The sequence below is a fragment of the Sus scrofa genome, chromosome 6 (genome assembly GCF_000003025.6).
Source record: "Sus scrofa isolate TJ Tabasco breed Duroc chromosome 6, Sscrofa11.1, whole genome shotgun sequence".
Taxonomy (NCBI): Eukaryota; Metazoa; Chordata; class Mammalia; order Artiodactyla; family Suidae; genus Sus; species Sus scrofa.
In genome coordinates this window covers 54,758,926-54,785,610 of record NC_010448.4, presented here as the reverse complement: position 1 = coordinate 54,785,610, position 26,685 = coordinate 54,758,926, and the positions used below count along the sequence as shown (strand labels likewise).

The 26,685-nt window shown below is 51.9% G+C and overlaps 1 protein-coding gene and 1 long non-coding RNA gene across 8 annotated transcripts; one reads left to right on the top strand and one right to left on the bottom strand.

Moving 5' to 3' along the window:
- Positions 400-23,438, top strand: TSKS (testis specific serine kinase substrate). Of its 7 annotated transcripts, none has more exons than XM_021094750.1 (11): positions 400-903; positions 6,328-6,553; positions 17,316-17,411; positions 17,614-17,697; positions 18,140-18,250; positions 18,815-19,101; positions 19,575-19,769; positions 20,969-21,142; positions 21,839-21,974; positions 23,007-23,131; positions 23,263-23,438. In XM_021094750.1, the coding sequence occupies exons 2-11, from the start codon at positions 6,341-6,343 to the stop codon at positions 23,417-23,419; spliced, it is 1,578 nt and encodes a 525-aa protein (XP_020950409.1). In that variant the 5' UTR covers positions 400-903; positions 6,328-6,340; the 3' UTR covers positions 23,420-23,438. The 7 variants fall into 7 exon arrangements, with proteins under 7 accessions (XP_020950409.1, XP_020950411.1, XP_020950407.1 ...); XM_021094752.1 differs by having other exon boundaries at positions 22,964-23,131; XM_021094748.1 differs by having other exon boundaries at positions 22,964-23,163.
- LOC110261020 lies at positions 15,090-17,364 on the bottom strand. The gene is made up of 2 exons (XR_002344723.1): positions 17,295-17,364; positions 15,090-15,207 (listed from the first exon to the last, which is right to left on the bottom strand). It is a non-coding gene; the product is annotated as an uncharacterized LOC110261020 (long non-coding RNA).

The window sequence follows — 26,685 nt, the reverse complement described above, 5'->3', positions numbered from 1 at the left end:
AGCTGGAGCTGCCAGCCTACACCACAGTGATGGAGGATCCAGGGGCCCTCTGTGACCTACACCACAGTTCCCAGCAATGCCAGATCCTTAACCCACTGAGCGAGGCCAGGGATGGAACCTGCATCCTCACGGATACTAGTTGTGTTGTGTGTGTGTGTGTGTGTGTGTGTGTTTAGAGCCGCACTGGCAGCATATGGAGGTTCCCAGGCTAGGGGTCGAATCAGAGCTACAGCTGCCAGCCTACACCACAGCCGCAGCAATGTCAGAGCTGAACGCATCTGCAGCCTACACCACAGCTCACGGCAACACCGGATCCTTAACCCCCTGAGCAAAGCCAGGAATCGAACCTGCAACCTTATGGTTCCTAATCGGATTCGTTTCCGCTGCGCCACGATGGGAACTCCAATAGTTGTGTTCGTAACCTGCTGAGCCACAGTGGGAACTCTGACATTTAACTGTTTTCCAATTATGCAATGCCTTTTTTCTTTTCTTTGCAACCACACCACCAGTAAACACACCAAATCAAAACTGTGAGTCTCTCCACCAAACTTGGAGCTCCTCAACCAGAAGGGGACTGACGAACGTTGCTAAAAGGAATGGGGGGATCTGCTATGTTTGGCCCAACCACCACCCCTTGGCGCCCCGGAGACTTTCTTTGGTTGACAGGCTTTTGGGAAGGCAAAGCCTCCCGGAACTCTAACACCCTGGGCTATTGAGAAATTTGGGGCAAAGGGAACTGGAAGAGTCCATTCTGTCACCTCGAGGAACTCAGCCCTGCCAGCCTCTTCCAACCTCAGAACTCGAGTATTCTTGGAATGAGCCTTGGGAGAGAGTCCTGCATGCTGGGAACATCCACTCTGAATCCTGGGGGGATGGGGAGAGCGAGAAGAGCCCACCTTCCAGGTTCGGTGGATCTGGCCATTCGGGTTTCCAGGAATGGGGCTTGGGAAAGTCTATTCTGGATTCTAGGAGGACAAATATTGCTCAGATGTTTCAGTGAGCAAGGACAGTCCATTCCTAATATGGGCGTGTGGGGTGCGTGTGGCGGGGGTGCTGTCTGCCTTTAAAGAACATTAAAAACAGCAACAAGGAGTTCCCATTGCAGCTCAGCGGTAATGAAACTGATTAGTATCCATGAGGATGTGGGGTCCAGCCCTGGTCCCATTCAGTGGGTTAAGGATCCAGTGTTGCCATGAGCTGTGGTGTAGGTCACAGACATGGCTCAGATCTGGTGTGGCAGTGGCTGTGGCACAGGCCGGCAGCTACAGCTCTGATTTGACTCCTAACCTGGGAACTTCCATAAGCCGAGGGTGTGGCCCTAAAAAGACCAAGAGAGAAAAAAAGCAACAACAAATTCTTGGACTAGGAGTTGGGAAAATTTCTTTTTAGGGAAGATGCATCACAAGGGACTGGAGGAGTCCTTTCATTATGAGGGAGGAAGAAGTTTCTACCTGAGGATAACACCTTTAAATAATGGGGTTGGAACTGGTCTGCTTTTTGAGGAATGGTAAGAGAGACATCCAGAGTCTGAAGAAGAGGAACCATGAGGTTGCGGGTTCGATCCCTGGCCTTGCTCAGTGGGTTAAGGATCTGGCGTTGCCGTGACCTGTGGTGTAGATGGCAGACGCAGCTCGGATCCTGCATGGCTGTGGCTGTGGCGTAGGCCGGTGGCTACAGCTCTGATTAGACCCCTAGCCTGGGAACCTCCATATGCCGTGGGAAGCGGCCCTAGAAAAGACAAAAAAACAAAAAAACAAAAAAAAAAAAAAAAAAAGGAACTAGAGTCCAAAGAACAGGAAAATTCTGTTCCTAAGGAAGAAGACAAAGCCACCCTCTTCACATCCTTAATTCTCCACCAACCTCTCACCACTACCTCCAGCCCTTCACTCAGACCCTCCAGGAGCCAGAGAGCATTAATTCTAGGTTTTGTTGTGGGAGAAGGAAGTCCTCATTCTTCCAATCACGGGTAGAGGGGGGAACTCAGTCTCTCCCAACCTCCTCTAGGGCTCCAGAGTTAGCTAAAACTTTTATTTTATTTTATTTTATTTTATTTTGTTTTTTTTAGGGCCACACCCCCGGCATATGGAGGTTCCCAGGCTAGGGATCGAATTGGAGCTACAGCTGCCAGCCTACAGCACAGTCACAGCAACTCGGGATCTGAATCGCGTCTGTGACCTACACCACAGCTCAGGGCAATGTAGGATCCTTAACCCACTGAGCAGGGCCAGGGATCGAACCCGCAACCTCATGGTTCCTAGTCGGATTCGTTTCCGCTGCACCACGATGGGAACTCCCTAACCCATAAAATTTTTAACCCAATATTTAATCCATACACCCACATATGATCGTGTCAACATACTTGACATTCTTATTTTCCTAAGTTTTTGGAATCTGGTGTTTTCTACATAGAGCACATCTCAGTTGAGACTCGGCAAGTCACAAACTCAGCAGCCACAGGGCATTATTGGATGGCAGAAAATTATAAGATGGGATTGGAGCAAGACCATTCTGGGGTTCAGGGGCTGACCTATTGCTAAATTTTAAGACCAGGCCATGTAGAAGTTCATGTGAGTGTCCAGATGAGGTTGAGGCAAGGCTTCCTTGGGTTTTTTGTTTGTTTGTTTTATTTACTTTTTTATTTTGTTGTCTTTTCTAGGGCCGCACCCGAGGCATATGGGGGTCCCCAGGCTAGGGGTCTAATCAGAGCTGTAGCCGCCTGCCTACACCACAGCCACAGCCATGCAGGATCCGAGCCACGTCTGCCACCTATACCACAGGTCACGGCCACGCTGGATCCTTAACCCACTGAGCGAGGCCAGGGATCGAACTGCAACCTCATGGTTCCTAGTCGGGTTCGTTAACCACTGCGCCATGACAGGAATTCCAAGGCTTCCTTGGTTTTAAGATGGACCATAAAGAGGGAACCCTAGGAGCCCCTTGAAGAGCTCAGGGGTTGAAACACAAAAGCTTCTAAGACTTTGACCAGCACAAATCAATTCCTGATTTTCTCTAGAAAAACTGGAGTCAGCCCCCTCCTCATTAATCACCAGACACTCTTGCCAGCTCCCCTCCGTGTCTTCACCCCAAACCAAAGCCAGAATGCACCCCGAAGCCAGCCACCTCCTCCCATCGCCACAGCCTCCCTCTGTACAGGCCACCACCACTGTCATCTTTTGCCTGGAACCTTGCAGCAATGTCCCTGGCCTTTCTCCCTGCTCTATCCCGGCCACTCAGGGTGCTTTTTGCCATATCAACCAGCCGCGCCCTTCCCCAGCTTAAACACAGCAGCCACCTGGCCTCCTCTTGGCCATTGAGACCTTCCAGAACCATTCCTGTTCCCTGCCGACCCCAGCTTTCCCCATGGCTTGCTCAGCCTTCAGGTCTCAGTACCACGTCCCCCCTTTAGCAAGAACTTCTGGATTAAGGGGTTTTTTGTTTTTGTTTTTTGGTCTTTTTGCCTTTTCTAGGACTGCATCTGTGGCATATGGAGGTTCCCAGGCTAGGGGTTCCTAGTGAGATTCATTAACCATGGAGCCACGACAGGAACTCCCAGATTAAGGGGTTTAAAGCCACCACTCCCTGTTTTGCTTGAACACATTATAAAAGTTTTTTGGTTTTTTTTTTTAATGTATCTTAGCTTGGAGTTCCCTCATGGCTCAGCGAGTTAAGGATCCAACTGCTATGGCCCTGGTCACAGCTGCGACATGGGTTTGATCCCTGGCCTAGCCATGGGTGTGGCCAAAAAAAAAAAAAAAAATACACATTACTGTGTATAAAAGAGATAGGAGTTCCTGTGGCGGCACAGGGGTAACAAACCCGATGGGTATCCATGAGGGGTTTGATCCCTGGCCTCGCTCAATGGGTTAAGGATGTGGGGTTGCCGTGAGCTATGCGGTAGGTCACAGATGCGGCCCAGATCTGGTGTTACTGTGGCTGTGGTGCAGGCTGGCAGCTGCAGCCTCAATTCAGCCCCTAGCCTGGGAACCTCCATATGCCTTGGGTGCAGCCCTCAAAAGACTGAAAAAAAAAAAAAAAAGAGAGAGAGAGAGAGATAAAAAATAAGGCACAGGGAACTATATTCAATATGTTGTAATAACCTATAATGGAAAAGAATCCGAAAAATAATATATATGAATAACTGAAACATTGTAAATCAAATAGATTTCAATTAAAAAAATTTTTTTGTTTGTTTGTTTTTGGTTTCCAGGCCAGGGGTCGAATCAGAGCTATAGCCGCTGGCCTACACCACAGCCACAGCAACGCAGGATCCAAGCTGTGTCTGCGACCTGCACCCACAGCTCACGGCAACACCGGATCCTTAACCCACTGAGTGAGGCCAGGGATCAAACCCTCATCCTCTTGGATACTAGTCAGATTTATTTCCACTGCGCCACAATGGGAACTCCACCCCTACCAGGTTATTTTAAAGCAAGCTCCCCTCATCATATCATTTCATCCCTATCAGCCAGTTTCTTCTCTAACATTTCACTAGGAGACATTTTAAATATACAGAAAGTCAAAACAATTATACAGCAAACACCCATACGCCCCTCCGCTTTGATGCTGCCATTAACATTTTATACCCCTTGCTTTAGTTCCCAGGTGAGGGGCTGAGTCAGAGCCACAGCTGCCAGGCTATGCCACAGACACAGCAAGGCCAGATCTGAGCCGCGTCTGCGACCCACACCACCACTCATGTCAATGCCAGATCCCCGACCCACGGCGCGGGGCCAGGGATGGAACCTGCATCCTCATGGATACTAGTCAGATTCGTTTCTGCCGAAGCACAATGGGAACTCCCCAGGGTTCTTAAAAGGAGGAAATGTGGACACAGAGATAACCAGGTCCAGAGGAAAGACATGAAGATACAGGGAGAAAGCAGCCGTGAGCAAGGCAGGGAACGCCTAAGGACACGGGATACTAGGCGAGAGGCACGGATGCTCCTTCGCAGGAACCAACCCTGCAGGAACCTTGACCTCAGATGTCGGGCTTCCAGAATTACCGGACAATAACCGTGTGTGGTTTAAGCCACCCAGGCCTGGACCTTGTTCAGGCAGTTCCAGGGACCCGGCACCACTCTAGACACTGCAACGCCGGATCCTTAACCCACTGAGCGAGGCCAGGGATCGAACCTGCAACCTCATAGATACTAGTTGGGTTGATTACCACTCAACCACGATGGGAATTCCTAAATTCTTTTTTAATAGGTAGAATTCACTCACAATAAAAGGCTTAAATCCAGGTGCACGAGTCCACAAGGTCCACACTGCCAGTGCCGGGTTTGGATTCCCTTTCTCTCATGTACTGACATCTGGTACTTCCGCTCTGTTTCTGCTGCCTGCCTGTCCCCTCCCAGCACCCCCTCCCCATCTAAGATCCTCCAGGGCTGGCATCCATTCTGCCAGATCCTGGGAAAGTGACAAGTTCAAGGCCTTACAGGAAGAATCACGTCTGGAGCGCGCGCGGGGGCGGAGGGGGGGCGGTGCGGGGTGACCTCACAGTTCCTTTCAGGGAAGGCGAGTGTGGGCCCGATTCAAGGACTCGTGGTCCCGTCCATTGTAAGTTCCGGACTAGAATGAATGGATTCCATTGCGGTTCTAAAGCGGTCCGACAGAGGTGGAACTAGAATCCTGGCCAAGAGTTCACTGAGCGAACCCCAACCACCTACCCCCACCCCGGCAACGTGGGTCCCCTTTCCCCAGCTCGGCGCCCCCCCCCGCCCCCCGCCCCTGGGCCCGATGGTTGGGTCCTTTATGAGGCAGGCTTGTGGGGTCAGGGGCCCTTAAGGGGTCAGCGATCAGAGTAGGTGGAGGGTCTCAGAGGAAGGAGCCCTTGGGAGCCGGGCCCCCCACACGCCATGGCCAGCGTGGTGGTGAAGACGATCTGGCAGTCCAAGGAGATCCATGAGGCCGGGGATCCCCCTGCGGGGGTCGAGAGCCGCTCCCAGCTGGTCCCCGAGGCTCCTGGGGTGGCCAGCCCCGTCAAGGGGATCGCGAAGAAAAAGAAGGCCGTGTCCTTCCTCGGGTGGGTTTGTCGCACCCTATCGGGGACGGTCCTAGCGCCCTGCGCTGCCTCCAGCAGAGCAAGAGTCCCCCCGTGGGTGCTGCAGGCAAGGGGCGGGCAGGCAAGAGGGCAGTGGCCGGAGGTGGAGAGGAAGAAGGAACTATGGAGGACGGATGGAGGAGAAAACATCAGGGGTGGGGGCGGGGCTGGAAGTGGAAGAAGGACACAGGCCCCAGGAGTGGAGAAAGGTGGCAGTTAGAAGAGGTGGCGAGGCTGGAGGGCCTGGGGTGCACCTTGACCCTCCCCGCTGGTGCTTCTCCCCAGGGTGGAGCCTCGGATGTCCCACGAGCCAATGCACTGGTGCCTGAACCTCAGACGGTCCTCCGCCTGCACCAATGTGTCTCTGCTCAACCTGGCCACCATGGAGCCCACCGACTCTTCGGGGACAGACTCAATCACGGAAGACAGCGGCCTGCTGGCACTGCCCGTGCCCCCTGCCTCCCCCACCCCGCCCTGGGCTCCAGATGACCCAGACATCACGGAAATACTGGTGAGGGGCCCCTGGCTGGGCTGGGAAGATGGGGGGGGGATGGGGGGGAGGCTCCTTGATTTGGAATCAGAAGGTTCTTCCAGGCCCTCTCCTCCCAACAGTCAGCCACGAAGCTGTTCCAACTGGAGTGAAAGATGCTGCTGCCCAGGAGTTGGCCTTTAGTGCATTCAGTCATTTCCAAATGTCCTAGAGGAGGCTGGGGTCACGGATAGGATTCAGACCAAGTCCCCAGGGGAGCTCCCAGTTGGTGAGAGTGACAACCTGGGGTGATAGCTTCCATAATGGAGGGGACCCTGAAGATCCCAGAAAAGGGCACCTCCCACCAGGCTCGGGGTATCAGGGAAGGCTTCTTGGCGGAGGCAGGGTTGGAGCTGGGCTTTGACGGATGCATAGGAGTTCTCTGAGGCAACCACCTCAGAAGGTGAGGCCAAACTGGGAGCTGAGCAAGATCGAGGGGAATTTAGACCATTCCTGACCACAGCATAGAATGTTACACCTTGGTCCTTTACCTCTCCCACCCACCTCCATCCTCTGGCCAGGCCTTTCCTGGCCCACGGCCTGAACTGGCCTCGACATGGACCCTGAGACTTAAACACTAAATATAACCCTGGTCATGATGATACAGTAAGATTCACGAGCATATGCTGGGAGCCTCAGTTTCCTCATCTGTGAAATGGAGATGCGTGCGTTCTTTCAACAAATATTTCCTACTATGTGCCAGGCACTGGCCTAGGAATAGGACTTAACAACAGTACCCAAGACAGAGTTCTGGCTCTAACTGTACCCGCCCCATGAGGTTGACATGACCATGAAACGCAGTTCATTCATCTAAAATGTTGACTAGTCAGCCACAGGCAGAGTCCGTGTTGTCATTGTATTATCCCCATTTCACAGATGAAGAAAGTGAGGCCCGAGAAGGTTACGGAGCATACCCAAAGTCACACGGCTTCTAAGTAGTGGAGCCAGGCTTGGGAGTCAGGGCTGGGGGCCACCCTGCATTGATGGGGGCAGCAGAGGTCACCGCAGGGGTCCTAAAGAGGAAGGCCTTGGCCCAAGCCGGCCATGATCAAGGAAGGCTTTCTAGAAGAGTCAACCAACAAGCTGGATCTTGAAGATAAGGAATACAGGGAAGGGTGTTCCACCTAGCTGGAACAGCGTATGCAAAAGGATAGAGGTTAAAAAGAGCCTGGAAAGGAGTTCCCATTGTGGCACAGTGGTTAACGAATCCGACTAGGAACCATGAGGTTGTGGGTTCCATCCCTGGCCTCGTTTCAGTGGGTGAAGGATCTGGCATTGCTGTGAGCTGTGGTGTAGGTTGCAAATGCAGCTCAGATCTTGCGTTGCTGTGGCTGTGGTGTAGGCTGGCAGCTGCAGCTCCGATTAGACCCCTAGCTTGGGAACCTCCATATGCCATGGGAAGTGGCCCTAGAAAAGGCAAAAAGAAAAAAAAAAGAAAAAAAAAAAAAAAAGAGACTGGAGAAAAGGTTTTTGTGGCTAGATTGGGGCATGGAGGAGAGATGAGGCCGGTGGCGGTGGTGGGGGCACAGGACACAGAGGCTGGGAAGCGTGGGGATTCTCCAAGGCAACGGGGAGCCATTGAGGGTTCCTGGGCAGAGAAGAGGAGTGAGTCAGGCGTTTGCACTTCATTCCCATTTAATGAGCACCTACCATGTGCCGGGCACCGTGCCACATCCCTTTGGTGGGGCGGGGGTGGGGAGTGTCTCGTTTTCCTCCCTTAGAAGTTCTGCAAGGAAAAGAGAAGCATGACCAGCACGAAGAAAAAAACAAAAATGAGGTAGAGAGAGGTGGAGTGGCCCCTGCGTGGTCAGAGCAGGGTCAGGACCAGAAGAAGCTTAGTGCGTGTGATGCTCTCCTTCCCTAAGAGCTGCCTCTGAACCCGGGTGGGAGATGTTTGGAGGAGAGGGACTGGAGGCAGGCAGGCTGGAGAGGAGGTGGGGTGGGGGTCCAGGGTAGGAGGACCAGGTGGAGAGAAGGGAGTGGACAGAGAGAGTCCGGGTGGGATGGATGGCCCCGAAAGCATCTCCTCGCTCTCTCGGCTGAGCGGCACTCAGGCTTGCAGAGGTCTGCCTCCCACTGGAGCTATTTCTGAGTCACATCCCCCAGTGGATTGTGATGCCTGAGAAAGAGCCCTGGGGGGGCCACGATCAAGGTCAGATGCAGCTGTGAGCTCACTGTGGGGCTGCAGGGGAGCATCGGCCTCCACGGGGCTTCAGATGCCTTCTCTGTGAAGTGGGAAAAGTGCTGACAGCCAGCACCTTCGGGTACGTGCGGGAACAGCCAGGTGGTGGACAGCAAGCACGCGGGCTGGCACTCGGCACCAGAGCTCTCATAGGAGAGAGGAGGGGGCGGAAATGCAGAGGGAAAGGAGCACAGGGTCCCAGAGAGAGGAGGGCCGGGACTCAGAGACGGGGAGACAGAAAACCAGGGACAGAGGAGGGGGACAGACACCCAGAGAGGGAAGGAACAGACCCAAGAGAGAAGTGAGACAGGGAAGTGGAGCACGAGGGTGGAGACCCTGGGAGCGGTGGAGACCCTGGGTTAGAGAGTGACAGGTCCTGCGCTGGATGGAGGGTCAGCCGAAGAAGGGGAGAGCAGACAGCTCAGGCTGCGGGTCTTAAGCTCTGACACCTTTATAGGCCAAAGGATGCAGCCAAGGAGGTGGTACCCCTTTGGGGGAAGGTTAGTGCCTCCCTGCAGAGCTGGCCAGGGCGGACTTTGGAGCCCAGCTTGGGACGCATCCTGCTGTTTGCAGATTTCCCTGCAGCTGCTGGGCGGGGTGGGGTCTTGGTGCTGAGCCCATTCCTGGTAGGTCCTGCTCTGTCATCATTAAAGATGCTGATGCTAATCCCTGTCCCTGGTGTACTGCTCATATCGCCTTGACCCTTCCTCATGGCCCTCTGAGCAAGGTATCACCACTCCCAGTCGATAAGAAAGGAAACAGAGGAGTTCCCGCTGTGGCACAGTGGGTTAGGGATCAGACTGAAGCAGCTTGGGTCGATGCAGAGGTGTGGGTTCAATCCCCTACCTGGCACAGTGGGTTAGAGGATCCGGTGTTGCCGTAGCTGTGGTGCAGGTTGCAGCTATGGCTTGGATTCAATCCTTGGCCTTGGGGAAAGGAAGAAGAGAGGGAGGGAGGAAGGAGAAGGAAGAGAAGGGAGGAAGAGGCAGGCCTGGAGGGAGGAACTGGATTACCCAGTCGTATGGCATGTGGTGGCCAGGGAAGAATGTGTCCCCAGGTCTGACTCCCCCTCATCACTTTTCAGCCAAGACACAGAGGCTCTGCCTTTGCCATCCCTCAGATCTGCTCTCAGTGGAGCTAAGACTCCCCTCCAGTGATTCTAGCTGCCCCTTTCTTTTTCTAAATATTGACCCAGGGCCTTTCTAGACCAGCCTGCATCCCTCCCAACAGCAGCCCTGTGGGAGCTATTTGTCTCTCTTATTTTATAAGCAGAGGAACGGAGGCTTACAGAGGTGACGTCCCCTCCTGTGGTCACACAGCTAGGAAGTGGGAGACTGAGCTGACCCCGCGACCTCCTCCCCTAGTTTTCCAGAACAGCTGTGCACAGGAAACCCAAGACGTTCTAGGTCTTCAGCTTAAAAAGATCCCTTTGTGTATTGGTTAGCTATTGCTGTGAAACAAATGATTCCCAACCTTAAAACAACAAACCTGGCATTCCCACTGTGAGCGGTGGTGTAGGTCGCAGATGAAGCTGGGATCCGGAGTTGCTGTGGCTGTGGTGTAGGCCAGAACCTGGAGCCCTGACTCCACTCCTAGCCAGGGAACTTTCACATGCCTCAGCTGTGGCCCTAAAAAAAAAAAAAGCAAAACAAACAAAAACCTGCAGCAGTTCTGGCTTAGGGGGCTCATAAGGTTACAGTCAAGATCGTGGCAGGGGCCGCAGTCATCTGAAGGCTAGACTGGGGCTGCATGTTGTTTCCAACATGGTGCACTCCCGTGGCTCCTGGTTGGAGGCCTCAGTTCTTTGCCACATAGGCCTCTCCTGAAGTAGCTACTTAGGACATGGCAGCTGTCATCCTCCAGAGAGACCAAGAAGGAAGCCAGAGTTCTTTTTATGAACTAGTTTAAGTCACAGACCATCACGTCTTTTTGTTGTTGTTGTTGCTTTTTAGCGCCACACCTGCGGCACGTGGAGGTTCCAGGCTAGGGGTCCAATTAGAGCTGTAGTCGCCGGCCTACACCACAGCACAGCAATGCCAGATCCGAGCCGCGTCTGCAACCTACACCACAGTTCATGGCAATGCCAGATCCTCAACCCACTGAGCAAGGGCAGGGATGGAACCCGCAACCTCATGGTTCCTAGTTGGATTCATTTCCACTGCGCCATGATGGGAACTCCCCGGCCATCACTCCTGCCTTATTCTATTTACTAGGTATGAGTCACTGAGTCCCGCCCTTTCTCAGGTGAAGGGAATAAGGCTCCACATTTGAAAAGAGCATCAAAAAAATTATGGACTTTTTTTTTTTTTTAAATCGCCATGGTTTTTTGGTGGGGGGGCATTGTTTTTTTAAAAAATATTCTCTTAATGATTTTTTTTCCATTATAGTTGATTTGCAGTGTTCTGAGAATTTCTACTGTACAGCAAAGTGACCCATCATACATATATACATACATTCTTTTGGGGCATTGGTTTTTTGTTTATTTGTTTGGTTTTGCTTTTTTAGGGCTGCACCCGTGAAATATGGAGGTTCCCAGGCTAGGGGTCGAATCACAGCTGTAGCCGCCGGTCTACACCACAGCCACAGCCACAGGGGATCCAAGCCGAGTCTGCAAGCTACACCACAGCTCACGACAACGCCGGATCCTTAACCCACTGAGCAAGGCCAGGGGATTGAACCTGCGTCCTCATGGATGCTAGCTGGGTTCGTTAACTGCTGAGCCACCACGGGAACTCCTGGGGTGCTGGTTTTTAACTAATTTTTTTTTGTAGATGCCTTTCACCAGGATGAGGAAATTCCTAATTTCCTATTTCTAATTTGTTGAGTGTTTTTATCATAAAAAAGGTGATAGATTTTGTCTGATGCTTTTTCTGTCCATTTGCATGATCGTGTCCCCCCCCCATATTCTATTAATATCGTACATTACATGGGTTAGTTTTTACGTTCAACCAATCTTACATCCTGAGATAAATCCCACTTGGCGTGGTGTATAATCCTTTTATATGCTGCTGGACTTGGTTTGCTAGTGTTTTGTTTAATTTGTTTGTGGCTGTTTTCAGAAGGAACGTTGGCGTGTAGTTTTATGATATTGTGATGCCTTTGGTTTTAGTATCAGGGCAACACTGGCCTCATAGAATAAGCTAGTTCCCTCCTCTTTATCTGGTGAAGTGTTTGAGATTAATGGACAGCAATTTTTCGTTTTTGTCTTTTTTTAGGGCCACACCCACGGCATATGGGAGCTCGCAGGCTGGGTTTGAATCGGACCTACAGCCACCAGCCTACGCCACAGCCACAGCAACGCCAGATCCAAGTGGGTCTGCAACCTATACCCTTACCCCGTGAGTGAGGCCAGGGATCAAACCCGCAACCTCATGGATACCAGCCAGATTCATTTCTGCTGAGCCATGACAGGAACTCCAGTAACTATTTTTTAAATGATTGGTAGAATTAACCAGTGAAGCCATCTGGGCATTTTTCATTGGAAGTTTTGGGGTTTTTGTTTTGTTTTGTTTTTTTGGTCTTTTTAGGGCTGCACCAACAGCATATGGAGGTTCCCAGACTAGGGGTTGAATCAGAGCTACAGCTGCTGGCTTACGCCACAGCCACAGCCACATCAGATCCGAGTCACGTCTGAGACCTACACCACAGATCATGGTAATGCCGGATCCTTAACCCACTGAGCGAGGCCAGGGACCGAACCCGAAACCTCATGATTCCTAGTTGGATTCATTTCCACTGCGCCACAATGAGAACTCCCATTTTTGGTTGGAAGTTTTTAAATTATTAACTCAATCTCGTTACTTGCTATAGGTCTATTCAGATGTTCTGATTCTTCTTGAGTTTTGGTAGTTTGTATTTTGCTAGGAATTCTTCCATTTCATCTAGGTTATCAAATTTGATGACATACAATTGTTGAATGTGTTCCCTTAGGAGCCTTTCTCCTTCTGTAGGGTTGGTAGTAATGTCCCCTCTTTCCTTCCTGATTTTAGTAATTTGAGTCTTCTTCCTCTTTTTTGTGGTCAGTCTAGCTAAAGATTTGTTCATTTTGTTGACTTTAAAAAAAAAAACAACAACTTCTGGTTTTGCTGAATTTCATCTACTGTTTTTCTGTTTGCTATTTCATTTTCCCTCTGCTCTCATCTTTATTATTTCCTTCCTTCTTCTAGCTTTGGATTTAGTTAGCTCTTCTTTTTGTAGTTTCCTAAGGTGGAGTGTCAGGTTACTGATTTTGACCTCATCCTTGATAGAGGTGTTTACAGCTCTAAATTCCCCTCAAAATACTGCCTTGCTGCATCCCATAAGTTTGCTGAGTTTTTTTTTTTTTGGGGGGGGGTCTTTTTAGGGCCCGACTCATGCATGGCATATGGAATTCCCAGGCTAGGGATCGAATCAGAGCTGATGCTGGCCTATTCCACAGCCACAGCAGGCAGGATCCAAGCCACGTCTGTGACCTACACCACAGCTCACAGCAATGCCAGGTCCTTAACCCACTGAGTGAGGCCAGGAATCGAGTCCATGTCTTCATGGATACTAGTTGGGTTCTATACCACTAGCCATGAAAACTTCCCATGGGTTTTGATATGTTCTGTTTTCATTTGCCTTCATTCCAAAATATGATTTCTCTTGTGATTTCTTCTTCCAGTCATTTGCTCTTTATGAGTGTGTAGTGTTTTTATTTGGCTACTCTCCTGGATCAGATCCAAGCCACAGTTGCAACCTACCAGATCCTTAACCCACTGTGCCAGGTCAGAGATTGAACCTGCATCCCAGCACTCCAGAGACACTGCTGATTCCACTGTACCACAGCAGGAACTCCTATGAGTGTACTGTTTCTTTCTTTTCTTTTCTTTTTTTTTTTCTTTTTTTTTTTTTGTTTTTGTTTTTTTTTTGTTTTTTTAGGGCCACACCCATGGCATATGGAGGTTCCCAGGCCAGGAGTCCAATTGGAGCTGTAGCCGCCGGCCTATTCCACAGCCACTGCCATGCCAGATCCAAGCCACATCTTCAAGCTACACCATGGCTCACAGCAACACAGATCCTTAACCCACTGTGCGAGGCCAGGGATCAAACCCACATCCTCATGGATGCTAGTCTGGTTCATTAACTGCTGAGCCACGACGAGAACTCCTGTTTTTCTTTCTTTTTTTTTTTTTCTTTTGCTTTTTAGGGCCACACCCGTGGCATATGAAGTTCCCAGGCTAGGGGTCCAACTGGAGCTACAGCTGCCGGCCTACACAGCAACTGTGGGATCCAAGCCTCATCTGCAGTCTACACCACAGCTCACAGCAACACTGGATCCCCGACCCACCAAGCAAGGTCAGGGATCGTACCTGCATCTTCATGGATACTAGTCGGATTCATCTCTGCTGAGCCACGACAGGAACTCCTGTTTAATTTCTACATGTTTGTGAGGTCCCTGAATTTCTTTCTGCTATTTATTCATATTTTCATTCTTCTGAGGTCATCAAGCTCAGAGAACATACTTTGTATGATCGCAATCCTTTTCAATTTGAGACTTGTTTTGTGACTTATGCTATGGTCTATCCTGGACCATATGGACAATGTTTCACGTACACTTGAAACAAATATGTATTCTGCCACTAGGTGGGGTAATTCTATAGATGTCTGTTAGGTCTGGTTGGCTTATACTGTTGAAAGAAGTCCTCTGTCTCCTTTCTCATCTGCTCCCTGGTTGTTCTATCTACTTTTTGTTTGTTTGTTTTTTAGGGCCATACCCGTAGCATATGGAGGTTCCCAGGCTAAGGGTCCAGTTGGAGCTACAGTTGCCAGCCTATGCCACAGCCACGTGAGATCTGAGCTGCATCTGCAACCTACACCACAGCTCACAGCAATGCTGGATCCTTAACCCGCTGAGGAAGGCCTGAGACCTCATGGTTCCTAGTCAGATTTGTTTCCACTGTGCCACGACGGGCACTCTTGCTCTATCCATTCTTGAAAGTGAGGTATTGAAGTCTCCAACCATTACTATCAAATTGTCAATTCCTCCCTTCGAGTCTGTCCATTTTTGCTTCATGCCTTTTGAAGCTCTCTTAGGTGCATATATATTTCTGACTGTAATAATCCTTCTCAAGGACTTGACTCTCATTTTGGCCAGTTTTTTCATTGTTTTTTTTTTAATGAAGAGGTTGGATTTGGGGGTTCCCAATTCCACTTTTCTGATATCACCTTAATACAATATTTCCCATTGCACTTGTTCTCCAGAGCAGTCACGCAAGAAATGTGTGTGATGTTGTGCCCAGCTCACAATGGAGAAAATTTATTTTCTCTTTTCTCTTTGTGTATTTGTTCAGTGGCTGTGAAAGAAATCAAAGTATCTGGTTTAAGCAGGATAGTTTATTGCCCACATAAATGTCTCAAGTGCAGCAGGTCTGCTCTTCAAACATAGATGGGTTACAGGCTCTGGTGTTCAGCTCTTAAGACACAAGTCTGGCTGCTATAACAAAAAGACACAAAATTGCATAGTTTAAACAAGATGAAAAATGTTCTTTCTCTCCCATATAAAAGTATTCGTAAGTGGTTGGAGTTGAGTATGGTGGCTCTATGGTGTTGAAGATCCGGTCTAATTTTTTTTTTTAATCATTTTTGGCCACCCCATGGCATATGGAGCTCCTGGGCCGGGGGTCAGATCCGAGCCACAGCTGTAACCTAAGCCACAACAGTGGCAATGCCAGATTTTTAACCTTCTGTGCCAGGCTGGGGATCGCACCTAGTTCCAGCACTTCCAAGACACCACTGACCCCTCCTGCGACACAACAGGAGCTTCAAGGATCCAGTCTTCCTTTATCTTCTGCCTTCCATCTTTTGTTTTGTTTTGTTTTGCTTTGCTTTGCTTTTTAGGGCCACACCTGTGGCACATGGAGATTCCCAGGCCAGGGGTCAAATCGGAACTGTAGCTGCTGACCTACACTAGAGCCACAGCAATGCCAGATCTAAGCTGTGTCTGCGACCTACACCACAGCTCATGGCAACCCTGGATCCTCAACCCACTTAACGAGGCCAGGGATCGAACCTGCATCCTCATCCATCCTAGTCAGATTCATTTCCGCTGTGCCATTGACGGGAACTCCCTTTTTTTGTTGTTGTTGGTTTTTTTTTAGGGCTGCACCTGTGGCATATGGAAGTTCCCAGGCTAGGGGTCGAACTGGAGCTGTAGCTGCTAGCCAAGACCACAGCCACAACAATGGAAGATCCAAGCTGCATCTGCAAACTACACCACAGCTTGTGGCAACACCAGACCTTTAACCCACTGAGCAAGGCCAGGATCAAACCTGCATCCTCATGGACACTATGTCAGGTTCTTACCCTATTGAGCCACAATGGGAACGCCTTCTGTCTTCCATCTAATGGCCCAAGACAGCTGCTCTGGCTTTAGCTATCAACTTTTTTTTTTGTCTTTTTGCCTCTTCTAGGGCTGCTTCCTGCAGCATATGGAGGTTCCCAGGCTAGGGGTCCAATCGGAGCTGCACCACCACAGCCACAGCCACGCGGGATCCGAGCCGCGTCTGCAACCTACACTACAGCTCGAGGCAACACCAGATCCTTAACCCACTGAGCAAGGCCAGGGATGGAACCCGCAACCTCATGGTTCCTAGTCAGATTCGTTAACCACTGAGCCATGACGGGAACTCCAGCTACCAACTTTGTAGGGAGAAAAAGGGAGATGTTTTCCCTCCTTTCCTTTATTAAAGGCATGGCTTGGAAATCTCCTACATTATTTCTCCTCACATTCCATTAGACAAAACTGAGTCACATGGCCACCCCTGGCTGCAAGGGTGCCTGGGAAATGTAGTCTTTGGCTGGGCCATCATGTACCAGGCTAGGTCTCCTACACGTGTGGAAGATGGGAGAGTGGATTCTGTCACCTGCAGCCCTCCTGAGCCAGTTTGACAGGAATCACAAAGCATTTTACGGTGATATAAGGCAGCGATGAGCAGAAGCCATATGGCATCATGGTTTAAAACCAATGCTCTGAGTGTAAATTCTGATAAGGCCACTTCAGGTACATGTGTCTAGGACAGTACAAGGGATGTCCCCTCTCTGAGCCTCATCTGTCTCACTTGCAACATGGTCCAAACAACCTCCACAGACACGGCGTTGTGAGGCTTAAAGGGAAAACGTGGAGAGATGCTTGGCTTGGTGCCTAGGGCGAGCTTGTATCTGGAAGGTGGGTTATCTTTAGAATTCTCCACTGCCTGGAGAGACAGACAGAGCATGTGTTTCTAACAATTTACCTGATTTCCATGTGTGGACTCAAAAGGCATTTATTTCAGGTGAAGACCATCCCCTCCCAGAGCTCAGCTCGCCTCTCTACCCCTGCTCCCTTCTGGATCCTACTTATTTTTCTTTCCACCCCCTAAGCAGAACACGAATCCGCTCCTCGGCTTTATGGAGCAGGAATCCAAAGAAGCCAAGAGACACAGCCCTGGCCCCCGAGTCCACAGCTATTTCAGGGCAGAAATCAAGGTGTAAAGCCGCTTCTGGACTTTGGCTTGGGGCTGGGCTGTGCCCCCACGCACCCACCGATCTCCCCTTCTTCCTCAGAGTGGGGTCAACAGTGGATTGGTCCGCGCCAAAGACTCCATCACCAGCTTGAAAGAGAAGACCACCCGCGTTAACCAGCACGTGCAGTCGCTACAGGTACGCGGACCAGCCCGCCCCGCAAACACTTGCTCTTCCCTCAGGGCCACGCTCCCCTCACAGAGCCATCCTCCAGCTCAGTGCACTCGTCGCCCAGGTGGGGAGACCGAGGCTCAGAAGGGCCAAGGACCTCCCTGCCTCTCCCCACCCCTGGGCTGTCTCCTTGAGGCTCTGCCTAACCCTCCTCCCTTCCGTGCTCCAGAGTGAGTGTTCCGTGCTGAGTGAGAATCTAGAGCGAAGGCGGCAGGAAGCGGAGGCGCTGGAAGGGTACTGCAGTCAACTCAAGGTGAGCGGCAGCGGGGCAGGGGCGGGGTGGGGAGAAGGGAGCCCAGGTAGGAAGTGGCTGAGAGGCAGAAGGGAAGAATGAGTGGGGGGCAGGAAAGGGGAAGAGGGGAGGGGAAAGGGAGCCTGGGCGAGGTCTGAGGAAGAACCAGGTCTTTAGCCGAGGCAACCCAGCTGGGACAGGGCAGACCCATAAGCAGAAAGCAGACCTTGTGGAAGGGGGGGGCGTGTCTTGGATGCGGGATTGGGGTGTCTTGGATGGGGGGGTTGGGTGTGTCTTGGATGTGGGGTTGGGCTGTCTTGTGTCTTGGATGAGGGGTTGGGCGTGTCTTGGATGAGGGGTTGGGCGTGTCTTGGATGAAGGGTTGGGGTGTCTTGGATGCAGGGCTGGGATGGGAAAATAGCGAGGGTAAGGGCTGGGAGGCGGAACTGGAATGGGAAGGCAGGGCCCCCGCCCTGGTGTCCTGACCCAGGAGAACTGCCGGAAGGTGACCCGGTCGGTGGAAGATGCTGAAATAAAAACCAACGTCCTGAAGCAGAACTCTGCCCTGCTGGAGGTAAGGGGGAGCGGCCCAAGGATTTGGGGAAGGGGATCAGACACCTGAGGTCCTTGAGGTAGACTTCAGGTGGGACTTCCCGCCCTGCCGCCACCACCACAACCACACTGCCCCTTCACGTCTGTGGTCCTCCTTTTCCATCAACAGTCCTATTCAAGTCCCAGGGTGAGCGTTTCAGGTCGGACTTGGAGTGGGGATGCCCGTCCTGCCCACTCATTTACCAACAAAATGTTGGAAAAGCTTCAGTTGTTCTTTCTATACAGGAGAGACTGGAATTTGCCACCTTGGGGGACTGAAGTAGGGGTGGAGGGCTGGATGGAGCCGTGGAGGTAGGCATTCAAGGTTAAAGTGAAATGGACACCAGCTAGGCTTCCAGTGGGACATCCTTCCCTGGTAACAGCAAGCAGGAGTTCATTTAGACTTCCAGTGGGACTTCCCAATATCCCATCCTACATCCATTTACTTTCTAATCTCAGGAACTCATTGGGCGGAATTAGGGGTGGAACTAGTGATTGTGGGAGGCTAGGCGCCAGATTCGGTAACCCTACCCTCCTCCCGGCCCAGGAGAAGCTGCGCTACCTCCAGCAGCAGCTGCAGGATGAGACGCCGAGGAGGCAGGAGGCCGAGCTGCAGGAGCTGGAGCAAAAGTTGGAGGCTGGCCTCTCCCGGCATGGCCTGGGCCCCACCACCCAGCCTCCAGGCTGCTCCGGCCTGCCAGGGAGTCCCGACGAACCCCGGAGACCACGAGGCCTGGCTCCAGGTGGCTGGGGGATGGGGCCCCGGGCAGGGGAGGGCCCCATCCTAAGTGAGCAGGAGTTGCAGAAGGTCTCAACCGGCCTTGAGGAGCTGAGGTGAGTGGCTTCCCGGCAAGGGCCCAGGAGGTGAAGCCCTGAGGGGCCTCGTCGGGAGTGTTTTGGCGGCAGTGACCCAGAAGGGCAGGAATTTGAAGAACTGAGTTTTGAGCAGAGGGCCGGAGGCAGGGAGGTGGGCGGGTTTTGGGAGGTGGCAGGTCTTTGGAGGCGCAGAACTCAGAGGTATAGGGCTGGGGTGAGCGGTATCTTGAGAAGGAGGTGTCTGGAGAAGCTGATGTGGGGCTGGGAGGCAGGTCGGCCGAGGGAAGGCCAGGATGCCTGATAAGAGGACAGAGGCTGGGTTCTGGAGTACAAGAGGATTCCAAGAAAAGGACAGGACAGGAGAATTCTGGGACTAAGTGGGGCCGGACTCGGTAACCCTATCTTCCTACCCCGCGTGGTCTTGGCAGGCCGGTGTCGATGGGGGACTGTCCAAACCTAGCCCTGACCCGTTCCTTACCTCTGCCCTCCAGGAGGGAGGTGTCCTTGCTGACCGCCCGGTGGCATCAGGAGGAGGGGGCTGTGCAGGAGGCCCTGCGGCTGCTCGGGGGCCTGGGCGGCAGGCTCGACGGATTCCTGGGCCAGTGGGAGCGGGCACAGCGCGAGCAGGCGCAGACCTCACGGGGTCTGCAAGAGCTGCGGGGCCGGGCGGACGAGCTGTGCACCTTGTAAGGGCCTGGGCAAGCGCACAGTGTGGGGAACGTGGGGGGGGGGGTTCCTTGAGGGAAAGGGGTGGGCCAATCATCTGGAGCCAATCAGGTGGGTGTGCTGACAAGCGGACGCTCCAATTAGAGAGTAGGGAGGGGCATGTCATACCTAATAAGGACTGAGGGGCGGAGCCACTTCGAAAAGATGTGCGTGCCATTCCTTAAAAGGACAAAGGGCAAGGCGAAGTAGAAACAGGGTACACTAATGGGGGGGGGCGCATTACGGATATTAAACCACAAAAGGAGGGAGCAATCAGAGCAAGAAAGGGGCAAGGCGGGGTGGGGTATTGCAAACTGAGTGGAGACGGAGGGAAGTGCAGGACTAATCTCGGGTGGCGCCTTTGCTGGGACTACAGGTTTTCCCACCATTCAAAAGTACAACAGGGAGTTCGCTTCCTGGCGCAGTGGTTACAACACGACTAGGAACCATCAGGTTGCAGGTTTGATCCCTGACCTCGCTCTGCGGGTTAAGGATCTGGCGTTGCCGTGAGCCACTCATGGCAGACGTGGCTCGCTGTGGTTCTAGTGGCAGCTACAGCTCTAATTCGACCCCTAGCCTGAGAACCTCCATATGCCGTGGATGCGGCTCTAGAAAAGACCCCCCCCCAAAAAAAAAGTAAAGCAGGAGTTCCCGTCCTGGCTCAGCGTTAACCAACCCAACTAGGATCTATGAGGATGCGGGTTCGATCCCTGGCCTCGCTCAGTGGATCCCGCGTCTAGGTGAGCTGTGGTGTAGGTCGCAGCTCAGATCTCCTTCCCTGTGGCTGTAGCGTAGGCCGGCAGCTGCAGCTCCGATTGGACCTCCTCGCATATGCATATGCTGCGGATGCGGCCCTAAAAAGATTAAATAAATAAATCGAGTTAAAGCACAGACGCTCATAGACAACAAATGCTGGGATACTGACTTCAAAGATATGGTGGCTTGATGCTGGGATACTGAGTGTAGTTCCCAGTGTCCTTGTCGCTGCTTTGCGTCCTTCTGAAACAGCTTGCTGCAAAACAAATACTTTGAGCCTTTTTTCATAAAAGCAAAAATCCTCAAATCCTCGGTTTTAATGTAGGTCTTTTATAAAAGTGTAGCAGTGAACTTTCAAAAATCGGGAGATACCTGTATAGTGTTGGAGAGGCGACCTCGCTGACTGCTTGCTCCCATGCCTCAGGGTGGAGCGGTCAGCAGTGTCTGTGGCTTCACTACGGAGCGAACTGGAGGGGCTGGGCCCAGTGAAACCGATTCTGGAGGAGCTTGGGCGGCAATTCCAGAGCTCTCGAAGAGGGTCTGACCTCTCTATGAACCTGGATCGGGGCCCCCAAGGCCCCTGTGCCCGCTGTGCCAGGTAAGGGGACAGCGCCTGGCTCCAGGTGCCTTCTGAATCATACTGAGGACAACGCATAGAAGGAGAAGAGACTTTAGCTAACGGTGGGACGGGGGTGGGATTCATTGTGGGAGACGGGGCATCCCCAAGTACTGTCGCAGGGGCTAGTCCTGCTGCATTATGCGAGTCCCAGTTCTTTCCCCGCCCCCCACGAGGTGCAGTCAGTGTCTAGGGGAACGCAAGAAAGACGTGATAGTTGATAACCTCTCAAGCACCCTGAATTTCTAGTGCATTGTGGGAAGGTTGGGAAGTGGTACTGGCAGAGTTTCGCAGTGCATGGTAGGGAAGTGAGCCCAAAGGGGCATTTGGAGAGCCAGTGGCTACTGTGCTTGATCTGCATTAGGAAGGGGGCCCTTCCAATACCAGATGCAGTCAGTTTTAACTAGTGCATTGTGGGAAAATGTGAGACTTTGATGAACTGAGGGCCATCGGGTGCCCACTGGGAGTGGGAATCCCCGGGCACTGTGGGAATTCCACACGCGTGGAAACCAAAGCATACCCGATGCACTGTAGGTCGGCCCTAGTGCATGGTGGGAAGGTTGCCTGGGGGCACAGAGGACACGGGACCTGAGTGGAGGCTGGGCAAGTGCACGTGGGGCATCCTGGGAATGGAGTCGGTACTAGGCCTCTTTAACCTGGTGACTACCCATCCCCCAGCCAGGGACAGCAGTTGTCCACGGAGTCCTTGCAGCAGCTGCTGGAACGAGCACTGACCCCGCTAGTGGATGAGGTGAAGCAGAGGGGCCTGGCTCCTGCCTGTCCCAGCTGCCAGAGGCTACACAAGAAGATTCTGGTACCAGGGATCATGGGCCACCAGGCTCTACTTTTCAGTCAGGGCAGGGGGAGGGGAGCCCCAGGCGCAAGGATCCTGCAGGATGGGAAGGGTGAGCTGTAGGCAGCAGGTGTTGGGGGAACATCTGGCTCTAATACTTCGGGACAGGGAGGGGCAGGCAGTGTGATGATCAGTGAGTCACAGGTCCATCATTATCCCGGGTGATGGACTTGCGCCCAACGCATGATGGGACATTGGATCTGGTGCATTGTGGGACACGGGAGGCAAATGCTAGTCTATAGCTTCGCGGAATACAAGCCTGACGGACCTTGGGAGGCACTGCATTATATGGGACCACTGAGGTCCGACAAGGAGCCCAGCTCACAGTAAGCTAATGCATTGTGGGAAACGGAACCACAGCGCTTCATGAGGCACTGAATCATAGACTCAAGCCCAACAGCTGATGGAACTTGAGGTCTCTGTACATTCTGAAACCTAGAGATCTGAAGCAGGATGAAGTTGCAGTGAGACAGACAGACGAGGCAGTAAGGGACGCTCGTGTGGCAGTGTCACAGGACCAAGACATGATAGGAATGGGGCCTGGTGCAGTGTGGATTCAAGGGAGCTAGAACACAGAGGACTATCGTCATGACAGAGAGGCCAGCCTAATGACACATAAGGAGATGTGGGGGCTTGTAAATTATGGGATGTAGGTGGTCGCCACATGATGGAATACTGGGGTCCGGACATCAAATGCACGATGGATCGTGGGCATGAGGGGACAAGGTGATAGATGCCAATTTTAGTGCTGACAGGGACAAACACGGGCAACAGGGGACAGAGGGTGGGACAGACAGGAGTCTAGTGCCCAATGGAATTTGGAAGCCCAGTGCATTGTGGGATGCTGGGCTCAGTTTTAAGGCATGATGGGATATTCTGGGGGAGGAATGTGGGCCCCGTGGGAACCCTGCCCCTTGCCCTCCGCGATCCAGATCCCCCTCCACCCCCAGCCCAGTCCAGCAAGCCCAGCCGCGTCTACACTCCCCTCCCCAGGAGCTGGAGCGCCAGGCCTTAGCCAAACACGTCAGGGCAGAGGCCCTGAGCTCCACCCTTCGGCTGGCTCAAGACGAAGCCTTGCGGGCCAAGAACCTGCTGCTGACGGACAAGATGAAGCCGGAGTGAGGGAGCAGGCTGAGGGCATGGGAGGAGGGTGAGGTCTTGGGGCAAGGGCCTGAGTCACCCCCACCTTCCATGCCAGCCCTGTGGCGTCTGGCCTCACCAGCCCTCACTCCCCACCGTCTCACTGCAGGGAGAAGGTGGCTATTCTGGACTATCTCCACTTGAAGATGTGCTCCCTCCACGAACAGCTCAGCTACCTGCCACTTGAGGGGTCCATGGGGACAATGGGGGGAGGAAGTGGGGGGGCAGCCCCCCAAAAATGTGGGGGCCCAACCACTGAGCAATAAACGGCCCCTCATGCTGGCATGAATTCTGTCTCCTTTTTGGCACCAAAAGAGGGCTAGTAAATTGCACACACACACGAGTTCTTGTCGTGGCGCAGCGAAAACAAATCCGGCTAAGGAACCATGAGGTTGAGGGTTCGATCCCTGGCCTCGCTCAGTGGGCTAAGGATCCAGCGTGGCTGGGAGCAGATGTGGCTCAGATCTGGTGTTGCTGTGACTGTGGCATAGGCCGGCAGCTGTAGCTCCAATTCGACCCCTAGCCTAGGACCCTCCATGTGCCACAGGTGCAGCCCTAAAGAGCCAAAAAAAGACAGCATTGCACACACAGAAAGCACCAGCCTCTGTGCTCACTATGACCTGATCCTATGGTTCCAGAGAGATGCCAAGTCGTTGAAAAGGAGGTAGGGGGCAGCAGTAAGGTTCTATGGTAGAGCTGGGGTCTTATGCTGACTTTCACTAGACAGTGATTTCAACTGCTGTGCAAACATCACCATCCCCTCCGAAAACCTTGGCTGCTCATGGCAATAAACCTATTCTCTCACACAATTTGGGAGAATCAGGAATCTGGGAGTGAGAATCAGGCACACTGGATCAGGGGCTTTACGGCTTTGCAGGCGGGATGTCAGCTGGGGTTGCGGTCCTCTGAAGGCTTGACTGGGGCAGTCTGGTACGCTTTCAAGAGGGCACACTCATCCGGCTTTTGGTCGGAGGCCCCAGTGTGTCTTAGCAGCTAACAGCCCCCACGACAAGCAGTCTGAGGACCAGCAGGAAGCTAGGGTGCCTTTAGGGACCTAGTCTTTGAAGAGGCACACCGTCACTTTCCCTCTGCATAGTCACTAGAATCGAGCCATTAAGTCTGCATCATACTCATAGGATGTGTCAAAGAATTTGCAGACATATATATATATATATTTTTTTTTTTGTCTTTTTGCCTTTTCTAGGGCTGCTCCCGCGGCACATGGAGGTTCCCAGGCTAGGGGTCCAATCAGGGCTGTAGCCACCGGCCTACGCCAGAGCCACAGCAATGCGGAATCCAAGCCGTGTCTGGAACCTACACCACAGCTCACGGCCATGCCAGATCCTTAACCCACTGAGCAAGGCCAGGGATCAAACCCACAATCTCATGGTTCCTAGTCAGATTCACTAGGATTTCCACTGTGCCATGACAGGAACTCCACTGCTGGACATATTTTAAACCATTACACTAATACTATTTTCTTCTAGATGAAGTATAATATAAACAGAAAAGTTCACAAGTTAAAAGTATACAGCTCTGGAGTTCCTGTCGTGGCACAGTGGAAACAAATCTGACTAGCATCCATGAGGATGCAGGTTCGATCCCTGGCCTTGCTCAGTGGGTTAAGGATCCGGTGTTGCCATGAGCTGTGGGTGCAGGTCGCAAACACAGCTTGGATGTGGTGTGGCTGTGGCTGTGGCATAGGCCGGCAGCTATGGCTCCGATTCAACCCCTAGCCTGGGAACCTCCATATGCTACAGGTGTGGCCCTAAAAAAAAAAAAAGACACCCCCCCCAAAAAAAAGTGCTATTTCTAAGTAGCATAGAACTTATGTCTAGAAATCTAAGATATGCCATTATCTCTATAGCAAACTGTAAAACATTACTGAGAGACGTTAAAGACCTTAACCAATGTGGAGTTATACCATATTCATGGTTTAGAAGCTATAAAGATGTTACTTCTCTCCAATGGATTTATAGAGTTGAAGCTAGCAAATATGAAATTTTTTTTTAACTTTTTTCAGCCACACCCAAGTCCTGTGGAAGTTCCCAGGCCAGGATCAAACACGCACCACAGCTGTAACCAGAGACACAACAGTGATGATGCCAGATCCCCAACCTGGTGAGTGATCAGGACTCCAGTGATGAGACGTATTAATGTGGCTTCATTTGTACCCACAAGATAATGGGAACTGGAGGAATCTAAAACCCCTCTGAGGATGAAACATTATTCTCATTTTACAGAGTGCTATGGACTGTAAGTGTCCCTCAAAATTCTTTTTTTTTTTTTGCTTTTTAGAGCCGCACCTGTGGAACATGGAGGTTCCCGGGCTAGGGGTTGAATCACAGCTACAGGTGCCAGCCATAGCTTTAGCCACAGACATGCCAGATCCAAGCTGCAACAGCTCAGTACAATGCCAGATCCTTAACTCACTGAGTGAGGCTAGGGATCAAACCCGCATCCTCATGGATACTAGTCAGGTTCATTACCCCTGAGCCACAGTGGGAACTCCTCAAAATTCTTATGTTGATGCCCTGATTCCCAATGTGGTAATGGGGCCGTTGGGAGGTAATCAGATGAGGTCATGAGGGTGGGACCTCTATTTATTATTTTTAGGGCTGCAGCTGGGGCATAAGGGAATTCCCAGGCAAGGGGCTGAATCAGAGCTGCAGCTGCCGGCCTCTACCACAGCCACAGCCACACCAGATCTGAGCTGCATCTGTGACCCACGCTGCTCTGCCCACACTAGCTCCTTAACCCACTGAGCAAGGCCAGGGATCGAACCCCCAGCCTCACAGACACAATGGGTTCTTATCTTGCTGAGCCACACCAGGAAACGTACTAAGCCCTTTTAAGAGGAGGACACGGCAAGAAGGCAGCCACCTAAAAACCAAGGAAACAGGCTTTTGACCAGACACTAAATCTGCCAGGACTTCGACCTGGAACTTCCCATCCTGCAGAACAGTGAGAAATAAATCGCTTAAGCTACCCAGGCCACAGTAGTTTGTTAATAGCAGCCTGAACTGACCAAGATACAGAGGAAGAAATCGGTGGAGAGAGGCTAAATTATTTCCATGAAGATACATAGTTAATGGGCAAAAGAACCAGTGTTACAGTACACTGTACAGTCCTCCTAGAGATAGTCTATTCTTTTTTTCTTTCTTTCTTTTTTTTTTTTGTTTGTTTGTTTGTTTTTTTTTTTTGCATTTTAGGGCCATATTCGCAGCATATGGAGGTTCCCAGGCTAGGGGTCCTATCGGAGAGACAGCTGCCGGCCTACGCCACAGCCACAGTAAAGCCAGATCTGAGCCACATCCGTGACCTATGCCACAGCTCATGGCAATGCTGGATCCCTAACCCACTGAGCAGGGCCAGGGATCAAACCCGCAACCTCATGGCTCCTAGTCAGATTTGTTTCCACTGCGCCATGATGGAAACACCAAGACAGTGTATTCTAGGGGTAACTGTAATCCCGTTTTCCTGTGAAGATATTTCATTAAAGCGTAAGCACATGAACATCCTAAGCCCAGAA